This window comes from Calonectris borealis, chromosome 11, assembly GCF_964195595.1.
Source record: "Calonectris borealis chromosome 11, bCalBor7.hap1.2, whole genome shotgun sequence".
Taxonomy (NCBI): domain Eukaryota; kingdom Metazoa; phylum Chordata; class Aves; order Procellariiformes; family Procellariidae; genus Calonectris; species Calonectris borealis.
In genome coordinates, this window is record NC_134322.1 from 8,822,422 (window position 1) to 8,849,667 (window position 27,246).

At 56.0% G+C, this 27,246-nt stretch overlaps 1 protein-coding gene across 3 annotated transcripts in view; it reads right to left on the reverse strand.

Annotated features, from left to right (window-relative positions):
• The window catches only part of NTRK3 (neurotrophic receptor tyrosine kinase 3), a 219,728-nt gene extending 196,483 nt beyond the window's left edge, over window positions 1-23,245 (reverse strand). For all 3 annotated transcript variants that reach the window (XM_075159884.1, XM_075159883.1, XM_075159885.1), the window contains exon 1: window positions 21,087-23,245. In XM_075159884.1, the coding sequence (XP_075015985.1) occupies window positions 21,087-21,334 (248 nt within the window). In that variant the 5' untranslated portion in view covers window positions 21,335-23,245. The remainder of the gene's footprint in view (window positions 1-21,086) is intronic.
• Window positions 23,246-27,246: the final 4,001 nt, after the last annotated feature.

Below are 27,246 nucleotides of genomic sequence, written 5' to 3' on the forward strand. Positions count from 1 at the left end.
TGACCCAGAGGCATCATTTACACCCTTCTAGTTGTTTCGCTGACTCCCAGCAAGGGCAGGAGGCAGAGGAGAAGGAAGCAGGACGAGATCAGAGAGGACTGAGCCTGGAGCCAAGACGGCGCTGGGATGCTCAAGGGCAGAAGCTGCATCTCCCTCCCCGGGGGCTCTGGGCCCTGCGGGAAAGCAGGGGCAGGTGAAAGACATCCCTAAGTCCCACCTGAGCTCACACAGCCCCCAGCACCACTGGAACCACCTCTCTGGCAACGAGCATAGTGATGCCACCAGCTTGGGAAATCACCCTGTGCATCGGCAGCTGCGGCATCCTCCCCTGCAGCACGGCTCCCCCGAGAGCTGCAGCACACGCTGCCTCCACGCACCATGGCCCCACACGCTCCTGCCCCTGTCCCAGCCCCAAAGCCCCAGCATGGGTGCCCCACGAGGGCATCCCAGCCCTCCGGAGCAGCACGATGCAAGCATCAGCTCCGGTTTCCATATTTTAGGTGGTGAGAGCATCAGGGCTGCCTGTAGGCTGCCCAGCCACGAGGTCCCACACAAATTCACTGAGACAGGGAACCTCCCCTGGGTGAGAGGCAATACACCATCCCCTGGAGCCCCCACACACGTACCAACAGCTTTTGCCCATGACAGTTTTCAGCTGGGTTGTTTTTCGTTTTTCACGTCTTTCCCCTATCTCCCCTTTGAAAAAGCCTGTAGTTGCTATGGAAATAGTCTCATCAGTATGGGTGGAGCGTAGCAGTACCAGCCAAAACTCCCTGTGGCTCCCAGTTGACACCAGTGCCTAGGAACTGGCAGCACTGGAGGTTATCCCAAGCTGCACAGGGGATACCCTGAGCTTAAAGCAGCGCTTGGCACCGAAGGCTGAGCAAGACCCATCTGGGAGTCAAGGGCAGGGACCTGCAATTCACCGAGGGATAAACCAGGAAAAAAATAATCAAGATATCCTCACGCTGGCTAAGAGACGAGAGGGTTGGGAACAGCAAAAAGCCGCAGTCTCCCTCAGCAATACCTTTGCCGCGAGCAGGAGGTGGCCACACACAAGGGTAGCAAAAGCAGAGCTGAGCTTTGTCACTGGCCCTGCCACCAGCTCAGCGCACCCCTCCAGGGAGGCTTCTGTCCCCCTCTCTGTGCTCCCACCTCTGATAGGAAGCTAATAAGCAAACAGGGTGCAAATGGCAACCGTCAAGTGCTGTGAAGAGGGTTGGAGAGCAGAGCAAGAATCTTTCCCATCTGGCAAAAAGACCAGCGTGTTGGGCAATGCTATGTGCCCCAATGGACCCACTTCACCCACTGAGTCACCCTCTCCCATCCGAGGGCTGTGGCTGCAGACCATTCAGATTTTACACTGTGAGCCAATTCCTTGCTGAAAACACTGGCAGGGTTTTTGCAGGCGAAGGATCATCCTTCACCACTAGAGCTTGGAGCAAGGTCCCCAGGCACCAGAGACCAGCTGAGCGGGAAATGCATCTTCTCCATGGGAGTGGACAGCAGGCCAGCAGTGCTCAGTGCACACGGGGGGGGGCTACTGCCATGCTGGCAGAGGTAGCGCATCTGTCATTAACTCTGGATTTAGGGTAAGTGCTGGGGACCCCCATCTCCATCACCCCGTGCAGTTGGAAGAGAGGCCAAGACACCCTGTGAACAGCACAGAGCCCAACCAAGGCGTGCACGCCGCCTCCTGCCTCCAGCCATGCTGAGTAGCTGTATTCAAGCTGCTGGTGTTCATCACCTTGTCACCAGCTGCAGCCCATGACAAACGGCAGCTCCCCTAGCAATGACAGCAGGAGGCTCTCCCAGCTGCAGAATGCAAACGCAAGTCTCTGCCACTACCGAGATCACTTCACAAATGGCAGTTTAACCCTGATGTATCCTGGTGCCACAGCAATGACCTTCTGAACTGTGTGGTGGACAGTCACATCACCAAACCCTTGTCAACACTCATCGTGGACCACCATGCGTGAAACTCCTTTCACAGCATCATTGCACGCTTGGCAGATGTTTCCCCAACCGTTTGTCTCCTAGAGCAGGGATTTTCCTACATTCAGTGTTGATGCCACCGTGCAGATCTCACCAAGTTTCGCCATCCTCCCCCACCAGCCCTACACGAAGCCGCTGGGACTGTCACACAGCACATCCCACCCTCTGCTCTGTCCTGCCCGCAAAAAGGGGAAGCGTATGGGCAGCACCGTGAGGCACTATAGAACGTCCATTGGGCTGACGTTACTGGTGCCAAGGTGGATCTGAGCACAGCACGGAGCATAGCTGGGCCCTGCCAGTCCTTACAGGTGCACAAGCCTAATTAAAGGTCTAAACAATTTGCATCACCAAACTGCAAGGGGCAGATCTACCTCAGGAGCCATCCACATCTTCAATCTTGCCAGATTCTGAATGCTTTCCCAAAAGAATGCACTCGAGAGAGGACGGGCTTGAGCTGTTTCTGAGCCATTCAGGCTTGGTCAGAGATACTGTAAACAGGAGCCTGCACTCTGGCAACTGTCCTTTCCCATCCAGATTTAGCAGATTCAAGACCTAAAGCACAAAGTAGCAGCCAAAATGCTTCCCACTCCTACCATTTTGTCCCATACCCAGGGAACACGCAGTCTCTTTTGCTCCCTGCTGGCAGAAATCTCATTGCACCAGCCCACGAGATTTTGCTCCACAGTTTTGGGGAGCTGTTTTTGGAAGAAGCTGCACGCAAAGCTGCCTGCAAAGCAAAGGGTCTCTCTGCAAAAGCAACAAAGAGGCCTCAGTTGGCCCTGCCTGGACCAGGGACAGCAAACCCAGGCTCGAGCCAGGGACGCGGCCAGCCACCCGTGACACAGCCACCTCCATCTCACGACCCTACGCTGGTGAGCATCGCTATCTCTCATGCGACATCCCAAAGGCCTGTGTGACAGGCTGTGCAGGCCACGCTCCCGCAGCCCTTTTCACCCCCCGTGACCAAAAGGCGACCTCAGCGTTGGAGCAGACACCATCCTGTATCATGGAAAAATAAAGCACAGACTGAGAAAACAACTTATCCCTCATCATACACAAACATTTCAGGATGCCTTAAGATGCAAATCTCCCAACATCCACCTTTTCACCATCTTTACCCCAACCCAGCGGTCCCCATCAAAACCTCAGCAGCAGGGATGCTTTGGCGAGGCCAGGTCAGCCCTAGGGATGCTGCTACCAGGTGGCACAGCAGCATTTTGGGGGGCACCCAGGTGGCTGCCTGGCTGCACCCCACAGCACCCCGAGATGCCTGGCAGAGAGCTGCCGGCTGTGCCCAGTGCCTGCATAGCAGCACAGCACTTCAAATAAAAACTCCCCACAGCCAACACAGCGAATAAGATTACAACAAATATAAACTAATGATACAGCTGTCAAGACAGATTAGATTGCACAGTGTAAAAAATTGCAGGGCTGTTTAGTCACAACAATATAAGATTAATTTATCAATACAGCTTATGTGGCACTGGAGAGATAGCAAATTGAATAAGTGAATCTTTTCTACACCTTGCACAAGGAGGGAGTCTCAGACCCGATGGGCACATGGGTCTAGATGCCTGTGAGGATCCACAGGCTGGGATCAACCCAACGGGGCTGGTTTAATACAGCCCAGGGCAGGTCTGCAACCCCATCCCAGGCGTGGGGGACAGGCATGCGTGGCACCCATACACATGGCTCTGCACCCACACACTCCAAAAGGTGCCCACCCTTCCGCAGTACCAGGCTGGAGAGGGATGCTGCTAAATCAAGACACCCAGAAGCTGCTGCTGCAGGCAGGAACTTCCCAGACCCCTTTCCACAAGCTCCTCCAAGTCCAGCATTCCAGGTCTCGAGCCGTTTGTGTCATCTCACCTTTAAGCTCTGTCCCAGTTACAGCGTGTGTGTGTTTCGGCACACACAGCAATCAGAGGCAGCGATCCACCACGCTAACGCATGCAAAAATATGCACAGCCACCTCCACCCTTTGGGGGCTAAGTCCTGGCAGACACGGGCAAGCTTGCAGCCCTGAGAACATCTCTCAAGGGTATCCAGAAAGCAAGAATCCAACCAGCAGGTCCTCGGGAAATGCTTTCCTATTCATCCTGCAGCTTCTGCCCAAAGACTACAACATCCCCGGCGGGCCCGTATCATTTCAGATCTCTCATATGTTGCCATCTGTGGGTTAAAAATGTGGAAGTAAATAAATAGCTGCAGCGATAATGAGCCAAGGTTTCGATCTGTGAAGGTGAGAGCACAGCGGCAGCCGCCGATACGAAGGAAGCACCCGTTTCTATAAATATTGAAATCCGGTAATTATCATCATTAGAACTAGTTGTGATTTAGCTGTAGCTCAATCCCAACAAGTAAGAATGGCATTTATTTGCCACAATTAGAACAGCTAAAAATAACTCCCAAACCTTGCCTGGTTCAGCCCCGTCCCACCGCCCCCCCAGCAGGCTCAGCCTTGGGCAGGGAGCAATGCAAAGGGAGGATCACTTGAAGGACCACGGCGGGGTTGACGAAACCCTGTGCTCCCCCAAGGAGACCAGGACACCAACACAAGGCCACCTCATCTTCTAGGAGTCCTTCCCAGCTCCACTCCATGCCTTTCTCCCTAACTCTGGTTCAGCTAATTCTGCCCCACCACACCAGCTCACCGGTGCAAGGTAGCTGCTCCCTACGCAAAGCAACATCCCCTCTAGCAAGCTGCCTTTTCCATACTGAAAGTTTCTTTGCATTTGTATCAAAAGGCACAGATTTGCTTTAAAAGGCAAATGGAAAGGCCTGGCTCACCCAAGCCATCCCGCTGGCAGTGGGTGACAGCACCCGATTGATCTGAAATAGCCATCGCTGATGGACACACGTGTTTCCTCGCCTCGTGGGAATGTTATACTTATGCCAAGAGCCTCCACACACTTAGCATCTCTTCCAGGCCCCAAAGAAGTGCTAAAGGACTGTAAGAGCTCAGCGTGCTGGACAGACAGACACCTTCATGGATGAACTTTCTGGAAGACCTCATCCTTCCTGACCTCTACGGACAGGGATCAACCCCTCGTAAAACGTCCTGTGAGGGGCATCAAGTTATCCTGCCCTACCGCTGCAGGGTGACCAGGGGGCCACCACCTCTCCACAAGCCTTTAAACACGCAAGGACTCGGTCATCCTTCCTTGGGGACACATCTGCACTCCAGCTGCCACCAGCAGTTTCCCAGCCTTTTCCTTGATGAGAAATAAACACCTGAAGGGTGCAGGCAGATATTGCAGGAGGCAGCACCTTGAGGAAGATATAATCACCTCTCGGCTTCTCAACTAAGAACCTGACCCAGGAAAATCCTCATCTACTGACCCAAATCACCCAGGGCCATCTCCTTGTGCTTGCTCCAAGACTCAAGATTTTCCCCAAGGAAACATGCCCAGCTCCCCCAGTCAGGGATGTTCTTTCTGACAGTCACGCTGAATATTTTCTCCCGCTTATTCGATAATATCTGGAAGGGGCCGTGAAATGGGCAGCTTAGCAATTCTCCGCTGCGCGGGGGCGAAGGCGCTGAGGTGCTCGCTGCCAGGTCCCAACAACAGCCCAAATATTCATCCCAGCCCCACGGGCCACCACCTGCTCCTCCCCGAAATGCCTCCAGCCCTGGGATTTTCTCAGCCCCCAACCTCCCTCCGAGGGTAATTTGACTCCTCCGATGGCTTTTCTTTTCCCCCCTTGCTTGCCCCAAAACTCTCCCAGTTTGTCAATATTCCTGTAATAAGGTGCCTCAAATCGAGGCCACATTCCTGGGGTTTTTTAATTATTATTATTTTGGGGGGTTTCTGTTGGTTTGGGTTTTTTTTTTTAATAAGAAAAGCCAGTTTGTAGCTCTGCTCCCGCAGCTCCCCCTCTCCCCACATGCAGCCCGTCGCTATTTGTTTAGGGCCCTAAGCCAGTTTTCAGTCCATTTGGCAGCGTCATATCCAAGGCAAACTGAACTAATTTTAAGAGTAAGATTTGGCGAGACACTATATCAAATGCTTTGCTAAATCCAAATATATTAGGATTTCCACGTTCTGCTCAGCCACTAATTTTGCGATTCCATCAAAAAGAAAAAGCAATCAGGTTTGTCTGGCAAGATTTATTCTTTCTAAATCCCTGCTGTTATTGCTCATGCTTTCCTTATCCTCTAGTGCTTCACTTTCTTAATACTGCAGGACTGGAAGCGTTTGCTGGAAATTTATTTTTGCTATTTATACGGATTTTGAAAATCTGCCTCTGCTCTCCTCCGCTGCCCCCTGCCTTCCCCACTGCTGTTAGCATCCCTGTGCTGCCACCATACACATCTCCTCCTCCATCCTCCTTCCAAAGTCAGAGCACAGCGCTATCATAAGCCCAGTGTTAATACACAACTGGCCTCAGGCACAAGATACAAAAGAAAAAATAATCTAAAAAAAAAAAAGTATGTTTGGCAGCAGGAGAAAGGTCTAAAGGAAACACCCAGCTGGGTCAAGCCCAGGTCCATTGCAGAGCACCGCCAGCAGTTAGTATTAATGCCTGAATCAGCCAGCCTGGAGCATCACCTCGTTTTTCTTGCAAGTCTTCTGGCAACCACCCTTTGGGTCATCAGGCAGAGTTGAACCACAAATGACACTGGTTGGTGCCTTTCCAGAAGACACGCATGGTCCATGGTGGGTCAGGGACACCTATAAACCAAACCCTGAACCACTCAGGCAGTTGAGGAGCTCCTCCAGGCTTGGGGCTTGCAGAGAGAGGTCAGGAAGGGCTGTGCTTCCCTGCCCTAGGCTGGCACTCCAGCTTCCCGCTCGTACCTTGGGGATTTGGGGCACCTGGAAAGCCACATCACAAGGCACTCAGATCTCCTGCAGCATTTTCCTCCACAGGGAGTCAAGCAGAAGTCTCTAAACCCTATGTGCACGCAGCAGCTTTGCAGACAGCATCATCCCAAAATGCTCCAGTGACCCCATCCTGGCTCTGACTGTGCACCTTCTGCTGTGCGCTCCACTGACCTCCGTGGGAGTGGGGCAGAGCTGCTCACACATTTCAGGGTAACACTCACTCCTGCTCATCAGGAGGAAAAAAAAGACAGCTGTGTTGCAGGATAATCCGTTTCTGCTCACTAAGTCCTCAGACATAGAAAGGTTCAGTATTTTGCACACCAAATAACACCCTGTCTGGGTGCTAGGTGCTTGCGCACCCTCTGGACACCCCATCCGGCCGCAGCAAAGTGGCAGCACTACCAGCCTGGATCGAGGCCGAGCTGCCCGCACGGGCCAAGCCATCAGCTCTAGCCACAGCCTTTCCCACGAAGACACAAACACCTCCTCTTGCACCCCCTGACACAGCCCAGTGTGCCCGGGTTATGGACAGACAGCAGAGCTCACAGCACTGAGCTGATGCCCCCATGCTTGGCTTCCTACACCACCCTTGGGTCAGGTCTCTGCCAGACCCCTTGCCTCAGCTCCTGCATACTGTCCCTGCATCATCATAAGGGGAAAAAACCACAGCATGGTCATCCCAGCAACTCAGGGCTCAGAAACAGGGCACCAGCATCCAGCAGAAGCTCAGGTGATGGTTCTCCATTACCACAAGGGACCTTTGCTGCCCGCAGCTCCTTCTGTGCTCGCTGAAGGGAGCTCAGGTAGGGGCACAGCAAAGTTAGGCTACGGCATGACCCCGAGCACTCGAGGGATAAATGGAGATTTTCTCTTTACTCCGGCTATTTTTACATCTCAGAAATGTGTCCCGGGGGAGCAGCCCTCTCCAGGAGCCCTCCGAGGGCTGAGATGCCTGCGGTCAGGCACAGCCTCCACCAACACCCTCCAGTTTGCACCCAGCTGGCTGCAGCCCAGGGCCTGAAGATGACAGCCCAGCCCTGTCCTGCTTCCAGCACGAGGATGACCTTCCCCACAGGCAGCCGGGCAGAAGGCCCTCCACCACCTCCGGCTGGCAAGTGAGTCCCGGGGGAGCTGTCGGGAGGGATTAACCCATCCCGGGGCAGCTTCCCTCCATCACCGCACCCTCCCTCCCTGCATCCCCCCCAGCCTCAGCGGGGCTCAGGATTTACAGCGTAGGCAGAGCAAGGGGGTTGGCAGCAGAAAAGTGATGGGGACAGAGGATTTACAGGGAAGGGCAGGTTTCAGGGGAGGTGGAGCGAAGCAGAGGGTGATTTACAGGGTCAGCAGCAATTTACACAGCAGGTAGCACCGAGGAGGGAAGGATTTACAGGGGCAGGGGAGAAGTACTTTGTATGGGTGTTTATTAGGAAATGAGTGTCTCCTTCCCCGACCGCTGTGACCCGGGGAGGGGCGCAGGAGCAGATGGATTTGCAACGAGCTTCCCCCTTGCTCTGGAGGTCACAGACAGGCCAGCATCGGGGATCCTCCCCATCTCAGCGTGGCTGCACACCACAGCTGGCTTCTGCTTGGCCACGGCACCCTCAGGGTCATTTCAGAGTGTCCCTGTCCTGCCACCGCCCCGAGGCAGCACTCCAAGGCCAGGCTCGGTGGTCAGTCCCTCCAGGGAGGCTACAAATAGCAAATCCTCAGACATCTCCTCCTCAGGCTGGAGGCCTTTCCTCCTGGCACGCTCCACAGCCCCTCCCCGCCGGGGTCTGATCCAGCCCATCTGCTGGCAATGAGGCGGCATTTCTCCTGATGCCAAGGCTCCTCGCCGCCGCCGGGATGGGGCTGCCAGGCTGGCGACAGGCGGGCAGGGGTCACAGTCTGCCGTCCCTCCATCCTGGGGCTGCCAGCACAGATGCACACGAGTCGCATCACTCAGTCTCCAGTCCCATTTTCCAGTTGCTTCTGGCATCCAGCAGGAGCCAGGGTCTGGGATCAGCCCCACATGTGCAACCCTGAGCACATCGGTTTGGGCAAGCAGGTCCCTTCCCTCTCCCACTGCATCTCCCCCCCCACTCCTGAACTGCAGCAGGGCTGGCAGGGGATGCACCCCGAGTGCACGGTGAGGGGTGGCAGCACGTTTGGGTCTCCAGCTGTCACAAACCTCCCAGCCCAGGCTCGTACTAGCAGCATCCCTGAGCTGGCAAGTGCCAGGCTGGGCACGGAGACGCATGGGTTACGCGTGGCCTGCTCACGCTGCCAGGCGTTAACCTTAAGGGTTGCACACGGAGTAAGAAAAGTAAAGAAATATATATGTCCCAGCACCGAGACTCTGGTTGCCACTCCGCCACGTTGCGACATCCTCCCGTTGGAGCACACCGCACTATGCAGGGCAGTCGGGGAAGGGTGACAGGCGTCACGCTGGCCTCTGCCACCCCAGGAGGTGCCAGGACCAGCTCGACTTAATGTTTGGGAGCGAGCCAGGAAACCCTGCCGCCCCCAGCCCTTCCCTGCCACTGCTCCCCATCGGTGGTACAAGCCGAGGGTTGCCTATGCAGAAGTGATGTTTCCAATGCATCATGGCCCGGGGACCAAAAATTCAACCGCGCCAGCAGAAGGGTGCCCCTAGACGACGTGCCAACCCACGTCTTACATGCTCCTACATTTACTCTCCAAAAAGACACCAGGTCTGGTTTGCAACACAAAAGGTGGAGAGGTTGGTCCTAGAAGAGCCCAAGAAAGAGGGAATTCACTCACACTTCTCATCTCAGTCTCATTCACCAGACACTCCCCAGACACCCTATTTTGCACCAGAAGACCATATATGCTTAACAAGAGCAATCCCTGCAGGGGACACCCAATTTCTCGCAGCATTGGCTTGCTCTGGGGTGCAATAGGACCAGGTGCCGCTAGCAGAGGGAGGGAGGGGAAGGGCTCCAAGCATTCACCGCAGACACGCACGAAAGCATCGAGCACTGGCCAGCCCCGGCATGGCATAAACATGATAAAAATAAAGTTGTGAGCAGCCTACACAAGGCAAGAGAAGAAGTTTCTCGCTTTCAGCTTAGAGAGACAGCAGCTTCACAGTGCAGAGGGGTTACGAGTCACACTGGGCAATATCCCAACGCGTGAGAGCCCAGATAAGGTCCCATCGCTCGTAGGCGAGGGCTCACTCCCAGCACGGCCCGGCTGATCCCGCAGCTCCTCAGAGGCATCTCCCCAGCAGAGAAACATGGGCACACACCAGCACCAGGGCAGCATCTCAAGCAACCTCGTTCTCTTCTCCATGTAAAACTTCCAGAGAGGCACGATAGCAGCATCCAACCCTCACAACATCCCTGAACAAAAACCTATACATCTTCACCCAAACCACAGGCAGCGGCAACGCTATTGCCCCCACCCCCTACCCCAAAGTTTGACTAAAGCTCAGGAGTATCTTTGCTTTTATAAATCTCTGCCTTTTAATGATGGCTTCAAGGCTCAGAGAAAAAAAGGCCCATTAAACTCACTGAATAAGTTAATGGGGCAGAGAGAATCCATTTCAAAGCCACCCCAGGCTATTTTCCTCTGGAGCTAAAGCCTGAATAAGCAAAAAGGAAAAATTAAAACTGTACAGTGCTTTGCCAATAAATAACCCCCAGTGTAATCCACTACCAGGCAGGCCTCCATTTGCAGAGATAATAGGATGCAGATCAGTTGCAAACCACCTCCCCTTGCAGGGACCACCACCTTTTGATTGCAATTAGCTGTGCCATGGCAGGAACCTCTGTCTCCTGCCTGTCCCCTTCCACCTGCCTGGACAGGAGGGGGATGGCACATCCAGCACTTGGCTCTGCAATTCCCCAACACCCATGCTCCGAGCACACATCCCTGCTTCTCCGCCTCCTTTTTCCCAGCCATCCTGTCGGTTCATGCCCCTTCATCCCTGTCTTCTCCCCCTCCTTCACCAGCAGCACTGTGGGTCAGTCCCTCGCCCATCAACCAGAGCCCACACAGAGCCGCTCCTCCCCAAACACTTAAAAAACAAGTGTGTGTCCCAGAGAGGAAAAAAAAAAAATTAAAATCCCTGTTTGTAAATGTTGATCCTGCTAGATGCAGTTTGTTTGCTATTTAATATTTAAAGATGTTAATTAAGTCTCTGAATAAATAAATCTATGTTACCCATGCCTTTTGGAAGGCAGGGATCCTTCCCCCAGGGCCAGGGCGGCCTGGAGCACGCTGGGTGCTGGGCAGCCTGCCCAGGGCTGGGGACAAGCCTGGGCAAAGCCTGAGGATCCCACCACCATCCCTCCTGGAAGGGAGAACTTATCTGCAACATGAGGCAACACCAGGCACAGCTCAGGCACATCGGGGACTTTGGCCATTAAGACTCGGAGGGGAACACAGGCAGGGCAAGGCACAGAGGGGAGGATTTCCAAGCAGAGTTGCCCAAAGCGGTGCCTCTTGGCTCCAAGATCGGATCTCAGCTGCAACCAAGGAGCCAAGGGCTTGTGCTCCAGAGGATCAACCCACAAAGTGCTGGGGGGACACAAAGACAGGCACCAACACACACCTCCGCAGCCCACCACCGAGCAGGCACCCAGGGCTGCTCCGGGCACCAGCTACAGACACTTACCTCCCTCCCAGCTGCCCCCCCACCCAGAGCTCCAGGGCAGGCAACCCACACAGCTTCATACCTGAGAGCATCCCAGCTTCAGCTCCTCTTCCCAAAACCACTGCTGCAGCATCTTGCAAGGAGCACTGCAACTGCCTGCCTTCCTCACCCACAAACCCTAACACCCCTCAATGCCCACACCTCAGCTCTCCCACCTGATACCTCTTCAGCCTCATTAGGCTCTGCCTCTCCCAAATCCACTCCAGCTGTACCTGCACCTTGCTGTTAACCCCCTGGGTGCCAGGCCCCACAGAGCTCCCTGTTGTGCAGGCTCCCTCCCTGCCCAGCCAGCATCCATGCACCACATCAGAGCCCTGCATGCACTTCCCAAGCTCGGGTTTTGCTCCGATGCTCCCGAGGACACCCCCCAGCATCTGCCCCGACCTGAAGTGAGAGGCACAGCACCAGGCTGCTGCCCTGACATTGACCCAGCTCTGTGCTACTCTGCCCTCCCCGTTGCAGAGCCTGGGACAGCCCGTGAGGCTGCTGGCGGTACAGATATGTCCAGAGCCCATGTGAGGCTCAAACTAGGAAACAGTCCCCTGTAACACTCAGCTCCTCTGAACTGGCACCAGGAGAGCCCCAGGAGGACAATGATGCTCTCCACAGGCTGGGAAGCCAGGAATACACAGCATCCTTGACCCCCTGTCCCGCTGAACTTTGCTTGCTCCCCAGGCTGCTCAGCAGCAACCACCAAGTGACTCGATGGCTTTCAGCTCACATTTCCTGGGATGCATTTTGGCTGGGAGAGCACAGGCAAGGCAGGAGACAGCCAAAACCAGGACCCACATCATTGCCCCAGGAGCACTCAGCGACATCCTAGGGGCAAGAGGTTTGGGGGACAAGAGAGATCTTTCCAGCCACACAAGTCACAGAGCTCCCCAGAGGCAATCCCATCTGTACCGGGATGGACACGAGGGATGCCCAAGCTGGTCTTGCCTATCTGGGTTAGAAGGAGGGCTGTGGTCCAGGACAAGGGCAGGCAGCCCCAGGGAGCATTTGCACAGCTGCATCACAGACCAGAGAGCCAGGACTCCTGGTTCCCAGCCCAGGTCACTGCACAGTATTTCCATGGAGAGCATGGGACCAGGGATGAGGCCAGAGCTGCTCCTGGAGCAAGAAGGAAGGTCAGCAGCTGGAGGCACCCAGGCTGTCCCCATGTGGCTTCATGTCCCAGCAGGGTCAGGAATTAGAGCCTGGCATCACTGCAGCTCAGCTGAGACTCGTGTTCCTAATTTATCCTGTCAAAACCCTGAGCATGCAGGGTCCTCAGCAGCACCCAGATTCCCAGCATCTGCTTGAGCATTTCCACATTTCCTAGTGGGAACCACCTAGGGAGACCTAGTTAAGGGACAGCCTTGCACAACCCAGGAGGATGGGGACTTCACCATGCTCGCATCTGCTGCTACCCACTTCTCCGTATCCAGCCCAGCTAGCTGGGCACCGACTCCAGTGCAGCCTTCCAAGGGGCATCCAGGGCAATTTTAACCTCCTTTTCTTCAAAAAAAATGAAGCCCAAGCCCCAAGCAATATCACTGCTTTAACCCATGTCCATCACCCACCCCCCAACACACACACACCCCAATGCCACGATGCTGGGGACCCATTTGCTGTTGCATTGCAGGACCACTGGGTGTCACAGCCCTTCCACCATGCTGGCAGCGCATGGCAATCGCTGGCAGGGAAATAACCAGCCCATCTTGGGCCCAGCTGCCAGGAGAATGAGATATCCCTCAGGAGCTGCACATGGAGGATGCTGCAGGGTCAAAACCAGCTTCCTACCACCACCAGCTCTTTCCCCCAGGGCACGGGGCCTCTTTAGCCCTCCAACCTCCATCCAACCCCCGCAGCAAAGGGTTAATCAGAGAAGCAAAGATCATCAAAGTCACCCTGGAGGCATCCAGGGACAGAGAGAGCATCCTGTGCCCTCTTGCCTCTGCATCCAGGATTTCTCTGGGGACACCTCCTATGGATGTTCAATACAAATAGGACCGATACAACAGCCTTGTTTGTCCCCGCTCCATGCTTGACCTCTCCTTAAACCCTGGCCGGTGCTCGGCTGAAAGGTCTCTATCCCCTCTCTGCTGCTTGCAGGCCGCTTGCACTGCTGCTCCGTGCCTCAGTTTCCCCATAAGCAAAATGGGCAGAGCTGTAAAAGGCTTCCTTGCAGATCACGCACAGCCACAAGCTGGACGCAGACAGCAGCACAACACCCCAATCAGGCACCTCTTGCCCGGCACTTCAAACAGCCAGAAACACCTCCCCACAGCACCGGCTCTGGTTGGGTCAACACCTTCCAAAAAGCCACAATTCACCTCAATTCACAGACGGGCTGGAGCTGTATCGCTTACGGCATGGGTGTAAGAGCTATCAGTACACAGGGGTGCACCGACTGCATCCTCCCGCAGCAGCATAGAGGAGAAAGCCGTGACCCAGCACCCAGCCAGATCCCAGGGGACCGTCTGACAACCCGGGGTGCCCACCTGGGGGCCAGTTGAGCTGGGGAGCAGGTGGGAGCCCACCAAGAGGGGTACGTCAGCACGGACACCCCAGAGCACAGGCTCCTCTCCCGCACGCCATGCATCAGCGTGACAGCAAGCAAGCGGCGACTTGACCCCGCAGCCTCCAGCCACCCCCCGCGCTGCCCCGGCCCGCCTGGCTTACGGCTCGGTCCTCGCACTCGCCCGCGCAGCCCGGAGCCGGGCTGTCTCACGCTGCCGCTTGCCCTCTAGCGGCACAGCCACCCTCAAACGGGGGAAGAGAGGAGAGGATGAGCCGGGGCTGAGTCGGGCAGAGGGTGCCCGGGGCTGAGCCGGGCTCCGGCTGCCCCAGGGGGGCACAGGGCAGAGGCTCGGTTGGGGCTGGGGGTTATGGCACATGCACGGAGCTGCTCATGGACAAGCGCTCCCGCACAAACAGCCTCTGTCCCGAGCAGCCTCACGACGCTGGGAGATGAACGTGGGGACTAGGCCAGTGCAGCTGTGGTCCTGGTGCCCTGTGCATGGTCCTCCGGGACCTGGAGCATCGTGTGGGGCAACTGGAGCTGCCATCTCTTCATGTGGGGCACAAGGTGCCTGCTATATCCAACCACCATACTCGAACTGCAGCCTCTGAACAAGAAACTCGCCCCGCAACACTGCCTTGGCAGGGGTTTTGCTGTGCACCCCTTGGTGCAGAGGGGAGAGCAAGAGAATTTGGGGGAGACCAGAACCCACATGCTGCTGTCAAACACACCTGCTGAGAAAGCACCTACACAACCTGCCAAAATCCCCCCGCTGCAGGAAACCCAAAGCTCAAAATTACCGCTATTGCACAGTGCCCAGTAAATAATTACAAGCACTATTAACACTCACTTTTGGAAGCCTGGCAGGCTCAGGGTTTGGTTCTCTCCCCGCTTGACTGCAGCCCCCCTTCAATGGGATGCACCAAATCCAACCATAAACTCATGGCCAACACCTAGCACGGGCACTGCATTGAGCAGGACAAGCCAGTGTGCCAGAGTAGCACTGGGCAACATCGCTGAGCACAGCCTACCTGCAGGGCTCCCCAAGGCTGATCCCATGGGACATCCCATGGCCTGTTTGGGGTGTTCACTGAAAGAACCCAGCATTGCTGCACGCATGGATGGTCACAAGCCTTTGGGAGACCATGAGCAGTCTCATGCCAAAGCATATGAAGGTGTCACCCCCACAGGGGTGAGCTGATGGGGTAGAGCAGACCCAGAGAGCTTTCCCTAACCAGAGGCAACACATCTCCAAGCCTCCAAGGGCCACAAGGCAGGTCCTTCCTCAGTCTCTTCCCCTCCATCTCTGCTTATCCCCCCCAACGAAACACCTGTCCTAGACCTAAAGCATCCCTATCTCATCTCTCCAAGCCCAGGGAGACAAGCCAGTGGGCAGAGCTGACCTAGACCTCCCCAAACTCTGCAGGAGATGAGGGCTAGGGAGATGTCACACACACTCTGAAACCATCGAGGTCACCAGATTCTTCCGTCCAGGCAGCAGCTCAGGCTCCACGTTCAGCACAGAAAAACCCTGGGAAGTCCTGGCAGGCACCAAGATTGTCTCCTCCCTGGAGAAATATCTGGTATGGGCCATCAACAGAGCCAGGCAATGCAGACATGGCTGGGGAGCACTTGGGGACCCCAGTGGGATCAGGCACGAGAGGGGCAGAGACACCAGCAGATTCTGGCATGAAAAGGCAGGTGACACAACCCAACAGGAATCCCATGTCGCAGACAAACCAGGGTTGTAACCCTCAGGTGCCTGATGTCCTCTGCTCAGTGTTAGCTCAGCCACTGCCAGCAAATCAGAGCTAAGACCTGGCCCTGATGGCCGACTCCTCCAAAAACCACCTTTTATAATGCATCTACCCCAGATCCTTCTGCTCTGCCCCCACACGTCGCCTGGAGGACTGCAAAAGTACTGGAGGTCAGTACATCGCCCGTGCCAGGAAAGTGCCTCCCTCCAGGACTGGTCAGCAGGGAGAAGGGCCGTAAGAGCCGTGCAGCCAGCCCAGGAGATGCACTCAGCCCTGGGTGCCCCTAGTGCAAGTTTAGCTACTCTGGTGCACAGGGCAGCGCCCACCGTGGACCCAATCCCCTGATGCAAGGGGGACGATACGGGGACAGTCAGGACCAGTGCTCCTAGTTTAAGGCACCTCTAGAGCTTCAAGACCATATCTCAGCCCACCTCCTTGACCCAAACATCTCTGCACCCTTGATGTCCTCACAACCTTGTGCTACACCCACCACCCCCTTCCTGACATGCTTGGGGACAGCCGCTCTGCATAAACAAGAGCCCTGCAAAACAAAGCTGGATTGAATTAGGGACCTTTTCAATGGTCTCTGCAGCAGCCAAAGCCTCTGGGACCAGGAGATGGGAGGAACGATGGGATGGGAGGCTTCGGAATGCAGAGCCCTTCGTCTCTGGAGAGCAGCAGCAGACGAGGCACACTGTGGCTGATTCATAGAGGGGGGAAAAGTTTGTGCCCTGTTGTCTGAAGCAGAGCAATCACCAACTTGAGCACCACAGGAACCCCTTCCCCAGCTGTTTGGGCCACCAAAGCAAGTTCTGCTCCCTCCAGGAAGATGCTTGCCCTTTCTTTCTTCTCTCTTTCCCAGATGCAGGCGCACACAGGCATCACCGGTGCCTTGCCACTCTCGGCGCTGGCAGCGAAGGGGTGCTGCCACTCCGTGCACCCCCTCACTCTCCCCCACGCCACGTGCTCCCAGCTCCTGCACAGTGAGTGGGGGCTGCGCTGCCGCTCGCCCCCCACAGCACCCGGCTCTGACGCGGCTCTCCCACCCCCAGCCAGGCCCACGGGATGGAGCGGATGCTGCCGTGGGCTGGTGGGACAGCCCATCAGGAAACGATGGGGCTGTTCTTGTCCATGGGGGGAGGAAATGCTTCCCCTTGGCCCTGTGAGACCCCAAAATCCTGCATCCCATAGTGCTCCACAACAACCCACCTCCTCTTGACTTGCTCTGAATTCATCCTACCTGGTTGAAGGAGCTACAAACTGCACAAATAAACTCTGCAAACCCACCCATTGGGGTATTTTATCATAAGAATTCTCCCCTGGTGAGGTTGGCTAAGGGAGCACGGCTTTATATACCGGGGACATCTCCCTACCTCGAGGGAGCCCGGGGTGACAAACACGGGCCACCGCTGCCTGCCTGGCAGCATCTCTGCAGTGCCATAGCAACAGCTGAGAAGTAGGGAGGCCCAGATGGCAAACTCCTCCGTCCGTCCTTCCCCACGCGCCGTGCCGGCGCACGCAGGCGCTGCCCACGCTGCCAGAAGGGTAACTCCCCGGCCCACCCCCAGCACACGGTGGCATAGGCGAGCCCGGCCACCCAGTGCGCTGGCCAGACCCCCCGCAGTGCCATGGATGGGGACCCAAAGCGACAAACGCCCTGGCTGCTCGGTACATGGGGGCAGAAGGGGTTTTGTGCCACAGGACCCCCAAGATTGAAGTTCTCCCTGTGCATCTGGTCTTTTTAGGGAGGTCTTACAGAGGATGGAGGTCCATGCCACAGGGGTGAGACTGGGTTAGTGGAAGCTTGAGCATCCCCCTGAGTCACACCTGGCTGGGGAGACAGCAAAGGCCACCCAGCTGCACAAGGAAAAGCCATGGCATGAACATACCCCAGCCCCCCCGTCATCCTCTCCCCGAAGCAGGATGGGGAAGTCCAGCAGCATGACTCCAAACTGGAGCCATCTCAGCCGGGGTCCAAGCCAGCCCCTCAGCTAGACAGGACCCTTGGCAGCTCTCACAGGGATCTCTGTGTGCAGAGCCACGTCCCCAGGGATGCGATCTGAAATTGGATACATTTCTGGGCAGGCTGGGAAAGGGATAAAGGGACAGCAGCCAACCCAACCTTCTCCTCCATCTCAGGGCAAGAACCCCCCGCCCTTTCCCTGCTTCACCATTAACCTGGCACCACCTGGGTTTGCACGAAGGTTGTGTGCCACCGACCCCCCAGTCCAGCTGGGGCAGGAGCCACCCAGCCCTGGCTGCGGCTGCTCTGCTCTCCCTGAAAAGAAGGAAGATGGATGGGAAATCAGAAGCAGCAGCAAATGGAGTAAAGGCCATTCATTTGAGGGGTGCGATGGGAGGCTCGATGATGGGGTACCATGCTGCAGGCACCCACAGGGCTGGCCCACCCTGCCAGTTTCCACAGGCAGCGCTACAGGCTGGGTGTCTCCTGTCCTCCTTCTGTCGTCTTTGCCTCGGGGGTCTCATCAGCTGCTGAGATGTGAAATAACCCAAAGCTCCTGACAGCTTGGCCCCTGATGCTGCAGGGACCTGCTGGCATGGAGTGATGTCTGACCTGGCTGGGGGGGGCAAGATGGACAAGCCCACCAAGCTGGCTCACACAGCTTTCTTTCTCCAGTTCTCCGAAAGGGCCTTGGCAGCCTTTCATCAGCACCACCCAAGCTCAGATTGCCAAGCTGAGCTCGTCTTTCAGACATGAATAAAGCCCCACTTGGCCCCGGGGTGATTTCACCACCCTATACCCCATCACCTTTTCACCAGCAGCAGGATGGAGCAGAGACCACCACCTCCCCCAGGGCCTGTGGGGAGGACATGGCTGGAGCATCGTATCCCCCGGCCGCAGGGACAGGGCTAAGACTCCCCTATTCACCCCCCAGCCCAGTGGGCAAAGGTGCCTTTGCCCACTCGCTGCCCACAAACGAGGCCAGCCGCTTAAAGAAGCCAAGCCCCTGGCAAGCGTGGCAAGCAGGGGGAAGCATCGTTTAGTGCCCAGCTGAATCAGACCCGCGTGCCAGGAGTGATTCAGCGATGACCAGGCTGGGCTTCGACACACCCCTCACCCCAGCACCCAAGATGGCAAGGAGAGGCCCAAAGTCGAGCCGGGAGAGTGGAGGACCCAATGCCTCCCACACAAGAGCATGAACATGGGTTCAAGCCTGGCTCCAGCAGTGACTCCTGTGCTAGGAAGCAGCCCCACCGCCCAACACCATCCCTGTGCTCCCATAAACATCCTCTACGAACCACTGCCACCTCCCCAGGAAGCACAGACCCCAGGCGAAAGATTTCACTCGTACTCAGTCTCAGCCCCTCACAGCATTTTGGGGTTCACCCCAGTCCTGTGCCTTGGTCCCAAGCCCAGGGAGGGAGGTGGGGGGCCAGCAGCGATGCAGGGGGTGAGGGAACATGCTTTGCTCAGTATAGAGCAGAGGTGCTTACAACATCCAGCAAAAACTAGCACCTTCTCCTCCTTCCCCAACTTAAGAGAAGCTCCTCTCCAAAAAAACACCCAACATCTCTGTTTCTGGAGTTGAATCTTTCCCCCCTCCCTCCTCATTACGGACTGCTTATCAGCATTTTTCAATTTCAAAGCAGTAAAGACATTTTCTGGGCACAAAGGACTCCCGTAATACTACCTCTCGCAGCAGTTCAGATGTATGTGTGCATCTGACAGCGCACACTCGCTCACGCTGGCAGCTTCCAAACCCTTCGCAGCCTTTCCTGCTGCTCCCCGCCCCCCAAAGGGTTAAAACCAAACCACAACAAACAGCAAGCACAGGAAAAAACCACGAGTTTCTCTGACTTCCCCAGCATCACCCACGTCCCTCAGGCATCGCAGAGAAAACACTCCAGCACCGCGACGCAGGATAAATATGGGGCAATTGAAAGGGAAGAATTGCATTAGTTTCCCCCTTTACTTTCCCCATCCCTGCTGGGTTTGCAGAGGTTTGCTGGCAAGGTGAAGGCAGAGCTGGGGGTTCAGAATCAGTGGTACCTGCTGAAAACCTGCTTGGGCATCGCATGAACCTGTAAGCAAGCGGGGAAAGTGGCTCCCGTCATCTTTACCCAGCAAAGGTGACAAGCAGAGCTGCGAAAGAGCCACTGCAATTACTCCATGGCTCTGCTGCAATTGCACTGTGACCAAATAAAACAGCCTCAGGAAGAGACCCAGCAAAGCCCTCTCCCTCCTTGCAACTGTGCCATCGAGGTGAAAAAAATAAATAAATAACCCTCCATTACTCATTTCAAACCTTGCTGCATTTAACTGCCAGAATAAAGGATTCCACCTCTTCTCTGCTCAACTCCCACTGGCAACTTGCTCTGGGGGCTACATCTCCCTAAATGCTCACATTTCAATTAGCATTAGAATAATGAAATGGTTCAGAGTTCATCTCACCCAAAAATGTACTGGAAAATAAAGAGCGGAGATTGGAAAAGATGATTTTTTTTTTTTCGCACACACACACAGAGCATGATGGATTCAGGAGAAGGAAATATATTCCTTTCTCGACTCCAGGCTGATGAGATTAACATGGGCTTTGCTAACTGCCTCTCCAAACAAGGATAATGCAACTTCAAGTTGATTTTCCAGATAAACAAGCATGCAAACAAACGCAAAGTGCTCAACTAAAAATATCTCCCTGTTCCGATGCTTCTCCCCACCGCCACCACCCCGAGAGGAAAACACACAAACCCTACCGCAGCACCACAGCGAGTTGCAAAATTATAACAATGCGAGTTAAATAAGCTACTTAAGGGACATCTCACTGTCCTATTTTTTTTTTCCTCCCCTTAAAAAGGCGAAACCGCAGATCCCCAGATACACTCAGCCAGGGCAGGGAAGGGAGCATTTTCTGTTGTGGGGATAAAAAAAAAAAAAAAACGACATTCTAATCGGATCCAAAGTCTCGAAAAAGAACAAGCAGCTCAGAACTTGCTTTTCTTGCCCAATTTGGGTATATATGTGGCTGTGTGCGGCTGTGGCGTTCCCCCCCGCCCTTGCAGAAGCAAACAGTTAAAGGAAGCAGCAGCTTTAGCATCTTTGCCTGCTGCTCTCTCTTCTGCTAAGGAATCAGATCTCGTTTACTTTATTCCTCTTAAGCCTTGGCCAAACTGTTGCTGGGCTTTTTTTTTTTTTTTTTTTTGGGGGATGGGGTAAGGGGGAAAGCCGGATCTGCGTCCTCTGCCCGGGAAGCAGGGCTGAGCTCTGCCCGGCAGCGCAGCAATGCCGAGGGCACCTGAGCCCTGCACCGGCAGCCCAGCCCGCACCCTGCCGCCGGGAGGAGACGGCGCCCCGGGAGAGCCCCGGGGGGACCCCCACTTACATGGAAGTGATGTTCCTTGAGATGTCCGTGATATTGATGCTCGTGTTGCCATTGCTGCTGCCTGAATCCTGCCCTTCCAAGAGAGGGAAGAGGTTCCCATCATCCGGCTTCTTGCAGTTGATGTCTGTCTTGCTGCAAAGACAATTAGCAGGGCAAGCCAGCACCGAAAGCAGATAGTCTCCCCAAATGCTCCAGAGCAAAAATACCCTCCAGAAAGTGCACTTGGTAGGGCAAAGAGAGACATCCATCTCCGATTACTGCTTCTAAAAAAGAGGAGGAGGAAAGGGGGGATGGAGGGAGGGGAAGGGGGGGAAAGGGGGAAGGAAACAAAGACAGAGGGAGAAAAAAAAAATAACACAACAAAACCTCAAGCGATCAGATGCAAAAATCCTCCAGCAGATGAAATCATGCTGGCAGCTGGCTCGGAGAGGCTGTAATTCCCGCTACGGTAGCGGCAGCGGCAGCGGGCGGGGATGCATGCTGGCCCGGCCGCGCTGCGCCCGCCGCCCGCCGCTCCCCGCCAGCCGCTCCGGAGGATTGCAACGGCAGGCTGGGGAGGCAGCCGGGGAAATAAATAAATAACAAAAACGGTGCGAAAGTCACCAAGTCCCACCTACTGGGCAGAATTAAAATTGACACACCTGCAAAAAAAACACACAGAGGGAGAGGAGGCTGGGGAGAGGAGGGGGCGACCTCCCCTTCCCATCGCTTCCCTCCCCCGGCCTGGCCAGCCCTGCTGCGGCGGGCACAAAAAGCGGAGGAGGAGGAGGAGAAGGAGGAGGAGGAAGGCTTGCAAAGCGAGCCGGGCTCTGCAATAAAAAGGATTCCCCACCCCCCTCCCTCTCCACTAAAATCAATCTTAGGGGAAGGAGGGGGAGAGGGGAAAAACCCACCCCAGCACTGCTGGAGCCCCAGCTCAGCCCCGTCAGTAGAGGAAAAGTTGCAGCTGGGGTTAAATTTGTGCTGGGGGGAGAGCAGAGGGGCTCTGGCTCGGCTCCTGCTTTCTCAGGCTCTTTCGTCTTTCGGAGGAGGACGATGCTGCCTTTCGCTTGGTTGTTGGGTGGGTTCTCCCCCCCCCCCCCCCCCCCGCAATCCGGACAGAAGGGTGGAGAGGAAAGAAAGATTAAACTGAACTGGAAGAGAATAAGCGCCAGTGTGGATTACAGCAATTTAATTTTTTTTTTTTCTTTAGAGGATCCTGGCGAGAGGCAGATCAGACGGCTGGGTGGGAGAAAAAGCGACTGGAGAGCACCCAGGAAGGACTTTCTAGAAAAGACACACACACCCCCCCCCCTCCAAAATGCAACGGGGACTCAGCCGGCTGCCGGGAAGTGCAGGCAGGAGCACCCAGGCTCGGGGCTCCTGTCCTCCCTCGCCTGGCTTCCCCCTTCCCTCCTGCAGCAGATTCTGCAATCAGACATGCAAAAAAAAAAAAAAAAAAAAATCCTGAAAGAGGAAGACTGAAGTGTTGAAAAGGCTGAGCTCAGAGCGCCGAAATGGCATCAGGAGAGCAGTGAGTGCGAGCTGAACAGCAGAGCGAATTAAGATGCATGGTGCATTTTTGGCAAGCACAAACCCAAGCAGATCAGAGCTCTGCTTAATTTGCTCTGCTTTTCTACAGCGCTTTTCTGCATGCCTCCCCCCCCCCAATAGTTTCATGTCTCTGCTCCTCCGCACAGAGACACGGTGATAAAGGGACGGTGCTGCAGGCAGGAGCACGGGCGAAGGGAGGAACTACAGGTGTAGGACTCCAAATATTTCAAGGGTCTGCTTCTGCCAGGCACAGGGCTTTGCACAGGTAGGAGCGACAGGCTCTGCACGGGCTGAACCAACACCTCCAGACTCTGCTGTGCACCCCAAATCATATTAGTCCAGAAGACACAACAGGATTTGGGGCTAAAAAGGGGAAAGGAGAGGAAAAAAAAAAAAAAAGCAGCTGCAGGGAGGGTTTGCAACCGCGATTCATGCACCCATACCCCTCGGCAGGGAGCAGGCTGCCCATGGCCATGCTCACGGGGAGCTGCACAGCTGTGTCGCAGGCTCTGGGAACCACAGTGATTGCAAGGGGCTGCACGTACCAGGGCGTCAGTCCTGCTCCCATGGGGGCTTCTGAGGTGCCAGGCAGCTTCGCAGGGGCTCCTCCTGCCAGGGTTCCCTAGGGGAAGTGAGGGCACTCGGCTAGTGGGTAAATACCGAGGTGGGAGGGCTGGTTTCTCCCTGAGCCGCACCTGCTTGCAAATTCTGAAGTGAAACACCTGGATGCAAAGAGGTCATGGGGAGGAAGGAAGGAAGGGGAGGTCAGGGAGGTTGGTGGGTCCCCACCCCGATGAGAAGCAGCTCCCATCCTCAGGCACCTGTATGGAGACCGTGGCTGGGAAGGCACCAGAAAGGAAAACACCCAGGCATATTTTTTACTCCCTGCCTCAGTTTCCCTACCTGTGTCAGAGGGATGCCATTCTTGTGGCTCAGCACTGCGGCCGGACTGGAGAAGACACTGATGGAGGGCACCATGTCATATGCCCCTGCCCATGGGGACCACTGGGCACCCCACAATGCCCAGCCAGCTGTGGGTTCATCCCTCAGCAACACAGAGGACAGGGATGTCACACTACCTGCAAAACCAGTGCCCAGGGCAAGAGCAGGGCTTCTTTTATACTGGAGCTGGTGCAAGGTCACAGCCTCCTCGTGGCACTTGATATCAATCACACCATCGCATGTGAAACCAGTGTGAGGCCATCAGCCTCCCCTGGGATGTCACCGCAGGGCTGTTCAGGGGGTGGGGACACGTTCAGGGGGCCCACACCCACCTTAGGGACCCACTGCAGTCCCGCAGCACAGCAAGGTTCTCCACCAGGCAGATCAGCGCCGGGACCTGGGGGAAGCCACTGTCAGCTGGAGGTGCCAGGCTGGCACTTCTTGGCGTGGGGCTGCGTGCACGAGCACCCTGCACCCTCCTTGCCCACCCGGGTGGCAGCCTGCCCTGTCCCTCCGTCCCCCAGGGCGTGGGGTCGACCCCTGGCCTGGAGCAAAGCACAACTGCTAACGAAGCACAAACCCACCCAGAGAGGCTGTCGGGTCCTCCCCTGCAACCCGAGGCAGTTACGTGCCTTGCACTCTCCTTGCAAAGACGAGGTTTAACCCACAGAAAGTTGGGGAGGTCTCAGGTCGGCTGTCCTGGCTGGGGGGAATGCAGGAGCCCACCCACCCCCACGACATGTACATCCCGCTCTGCCACCCGGTGCCAGGCGGGCCCCGCTTCAGCAGCTGATGAGGAGGTTTTGTGCCAAGCCACGGCTTCCTCTGCCGCTAATAGATAAAGCCGCCGCTCGCGGAGGAAACGTGGCCGGGCAAAGCGGGGAAATGGGAGGAGCGGGAGCATCCAGCTGGGTGCCCGGAGGGCAGGCGGAAGGTAGGCAGGAAAAGAAAGAAACCGGGGGGCTGTTCATCCTCCCCACTGCAGGCTGCCAGGGGGGACTGGCGAGTTTGCTGGCAGAAGAGACTGCAGCGACAGCAAAGTCCCTGCCGCAGAGAGCAGACGGGCCACCAACCTTCACCCAGCACCAGAGCTGGGTGGCCGCTGGTCCTGCTTCCCCTGCTTGAAGCCACCACCCCTCACCGGTCCTCAGACAGACAGAAGATGATGCTCAGCGAGGGCAGCGCTACCTCTTGCACACCCAGACCCAAAAGGGGACAGGAGTATTTGGAACTGCCGGTGGTGGGAACACGCCATCCCTGCCTCCATCCCTGCCTCCATCCCTCACTCCTGTCCCCGTGGAAGAGGGAGGCAGGAGCAGGGCATGAGTGATGGGGCTGTCAGAGCGCAGAGATGGTATCTCGAGCAGAGGCCTTGCCGTTATTGCTCTGAGGGATGCTGGCAAATTGCTCTTTCAAGAAGCATCTCCATGAAGGATGAAATCAGTGCCTCCTGCGAGAACTCTGCCCCACAGGGGCTCAGGGGCTGGGTTCCGTCTGGCCTTTCCGTCTCCAGAAATTCCACGGAATGCACTCGGCCGAGACTAAACCCCAGTTCCTATGCAGAGAGATCCCCATCTCCCCCATCCCAGCTGCCCTCTGCATGGGGACATGAGTTACTACCAAAACACCCAGCCCAGAAGAAGGAGCAGTGCTGGGAGGTGCCTGGGGGACCCCTGGCCACAGACAGAGGTGAAGGCAGCTGTTTTGTTTGCATTTTTTGCTCTTCCCACCTGCCTTTAGCATCACACTCTCGGGCTGGCCGTCCCTCAGGGACAATCTTTCCTCCTGCCACCCCACTTCCCAGGTAAAGGCTCCCCAATGCACCTCTTGCCTCCCGGGACCAGCAAACACCACAGCCCTTCGGGGCATGACCAGAAAGAGATCCGTGGTCCAATATCTGCTCAGTCATCATAAGCTCCGACGTCCACTCCTGCCTCTGATCTCCGTATCGATCCGGCAGGCCCACACTCAGGCATGCACCGCCCCGCTCCCTATTACCAGAACAGCACTCGCTGCTTGCTGAAAATGATGAGCTGACATTTTTCTAGCCCCCCTCTCGTCCAGAAGGATCTGCAAATCTGCCTACAGCAGGACCACTTTGCACACCTCTGAAAGGCAGCCAGCCCCGGGGCGGGCAGAGCTGCTGTTTGGCAGCACGCAGCGATGCCGGGCAGCAGCACGGGGTGTGAGCTCTGACGGGAGAGGCAGGGAGAAGGGTTTCATCCCCTGCGTTGGGAATTTGGCTGCAGGTTCACGCACCCCTTTGCAGAGATACCCCGAGAAGTGCAATTTTGGAGAGGGTCCAGCTTGCAGGGTAAATGCCCAGGAGTTGCTGCCAGCTTTTGGGGAGGGGGTCAGGGCTGGTTTGGGGGCACAGCATCCCCCACAGCATCACTGGCATGGGCTGCAGGAAGAAAATATCAGCCCCTGCAGAGCCAAGAGGCGTTTGCCTCTCGCCTGAACCATGCAGGCACACGAGCATCAAAAGCGTTGCTCCCTGAAGCAGAGCTCCTTGTTCCCACCACCCTGGGAAGAGCCTGGAAGCAGCTTTTGCTCTGATGTCCGTATTACTTCTCAAGTGCTTGGCAGGAGGAGCCCCCGAGCAGCAGGGAAGGTCGCATCCTGCACAAGGGTCAGCCTGGCCCTGGGAACCTGCAGGGAGAGGAGCAGGGGGAGGCGTGGGGGGCAATCACATTTGGGCAGCGACAGCCGTGTGATGAAGGGTGAAGGTCTCAACTGGGGGAGGTGGCTGGAGAGTAGCCAGTGGTAGGAGACTCCAACCTTGGGTTGTCCTTGCCCATGCTGTGGGCATGTGGGGACAAGGGCAGGATGAAGCCATTCCGGCAGATGTTCTGTTCATAAACTCTCCAAGGCTGTTAGGAAAGCGTAGGGAAAAGCATCTAACCAGGAACCGTTTGCTAAAATAAACAGGAACAAAAAATTCAGGAGAAAACATATTCAAGTGAGGTCTAAAGAAACAGCCCTGTCATGAAGTTAACAAATATTGCTGTGCTTGCATTCATCGCTAGGACCTGAACCAGTCTCCCACCTAGGCAGCTCCTGAATTAATGTGTCTAGCCAGGGAAAAAGTCTGGTCATGGCGGTAGTGTCCAAGAGATGGTCCAGGGAGGATGTCTGCAATGGTCAGGAAAAAAAAGACTGAAATGGAGGTCTTGGAAAGCCCAAGGAACTGGGAGGAGGATAATGTGGAGCAGATTATAGCCGCCGTCAAGAAATCAAGGCAGTGCTTTGATCTGCCAGCAATGCTCTGCGCAGAGCTGGTCCATCTCTCACCGAGAGGAGAGAGGAGCAATCCTGAGACCCGGGTGGGGAGGCTCTAACAGGGGGAGGCTGCAAAGCCTGAGGGCAGCTGCTGGGAGAGGAGCTGGGGAGGGGGCTGCAAAGGAGTCCCAGGAGGTACTGGAGATGGCCATGCTGCGGGCAGATAACGGGAATTATAGTCCCGGCATTGTTCCTCTGATGCCCTGCCATCTGCACATCTCTCGGGGCGTTTTACGTGCTCAGAGCCGCTCGGTTGTAGGCACAAGTCAGGAAATTCCCGGGAGCGGTCAGGTCGTGCAGTCATGGACACAACCCCTGCCAGGTCAAAGGAGAAGAAGTCTCCGTCGTGTTTCCCCATGATTTTCCCCAAACCAAGCCTGTGCTTTCAAAAATCCCACGTTCC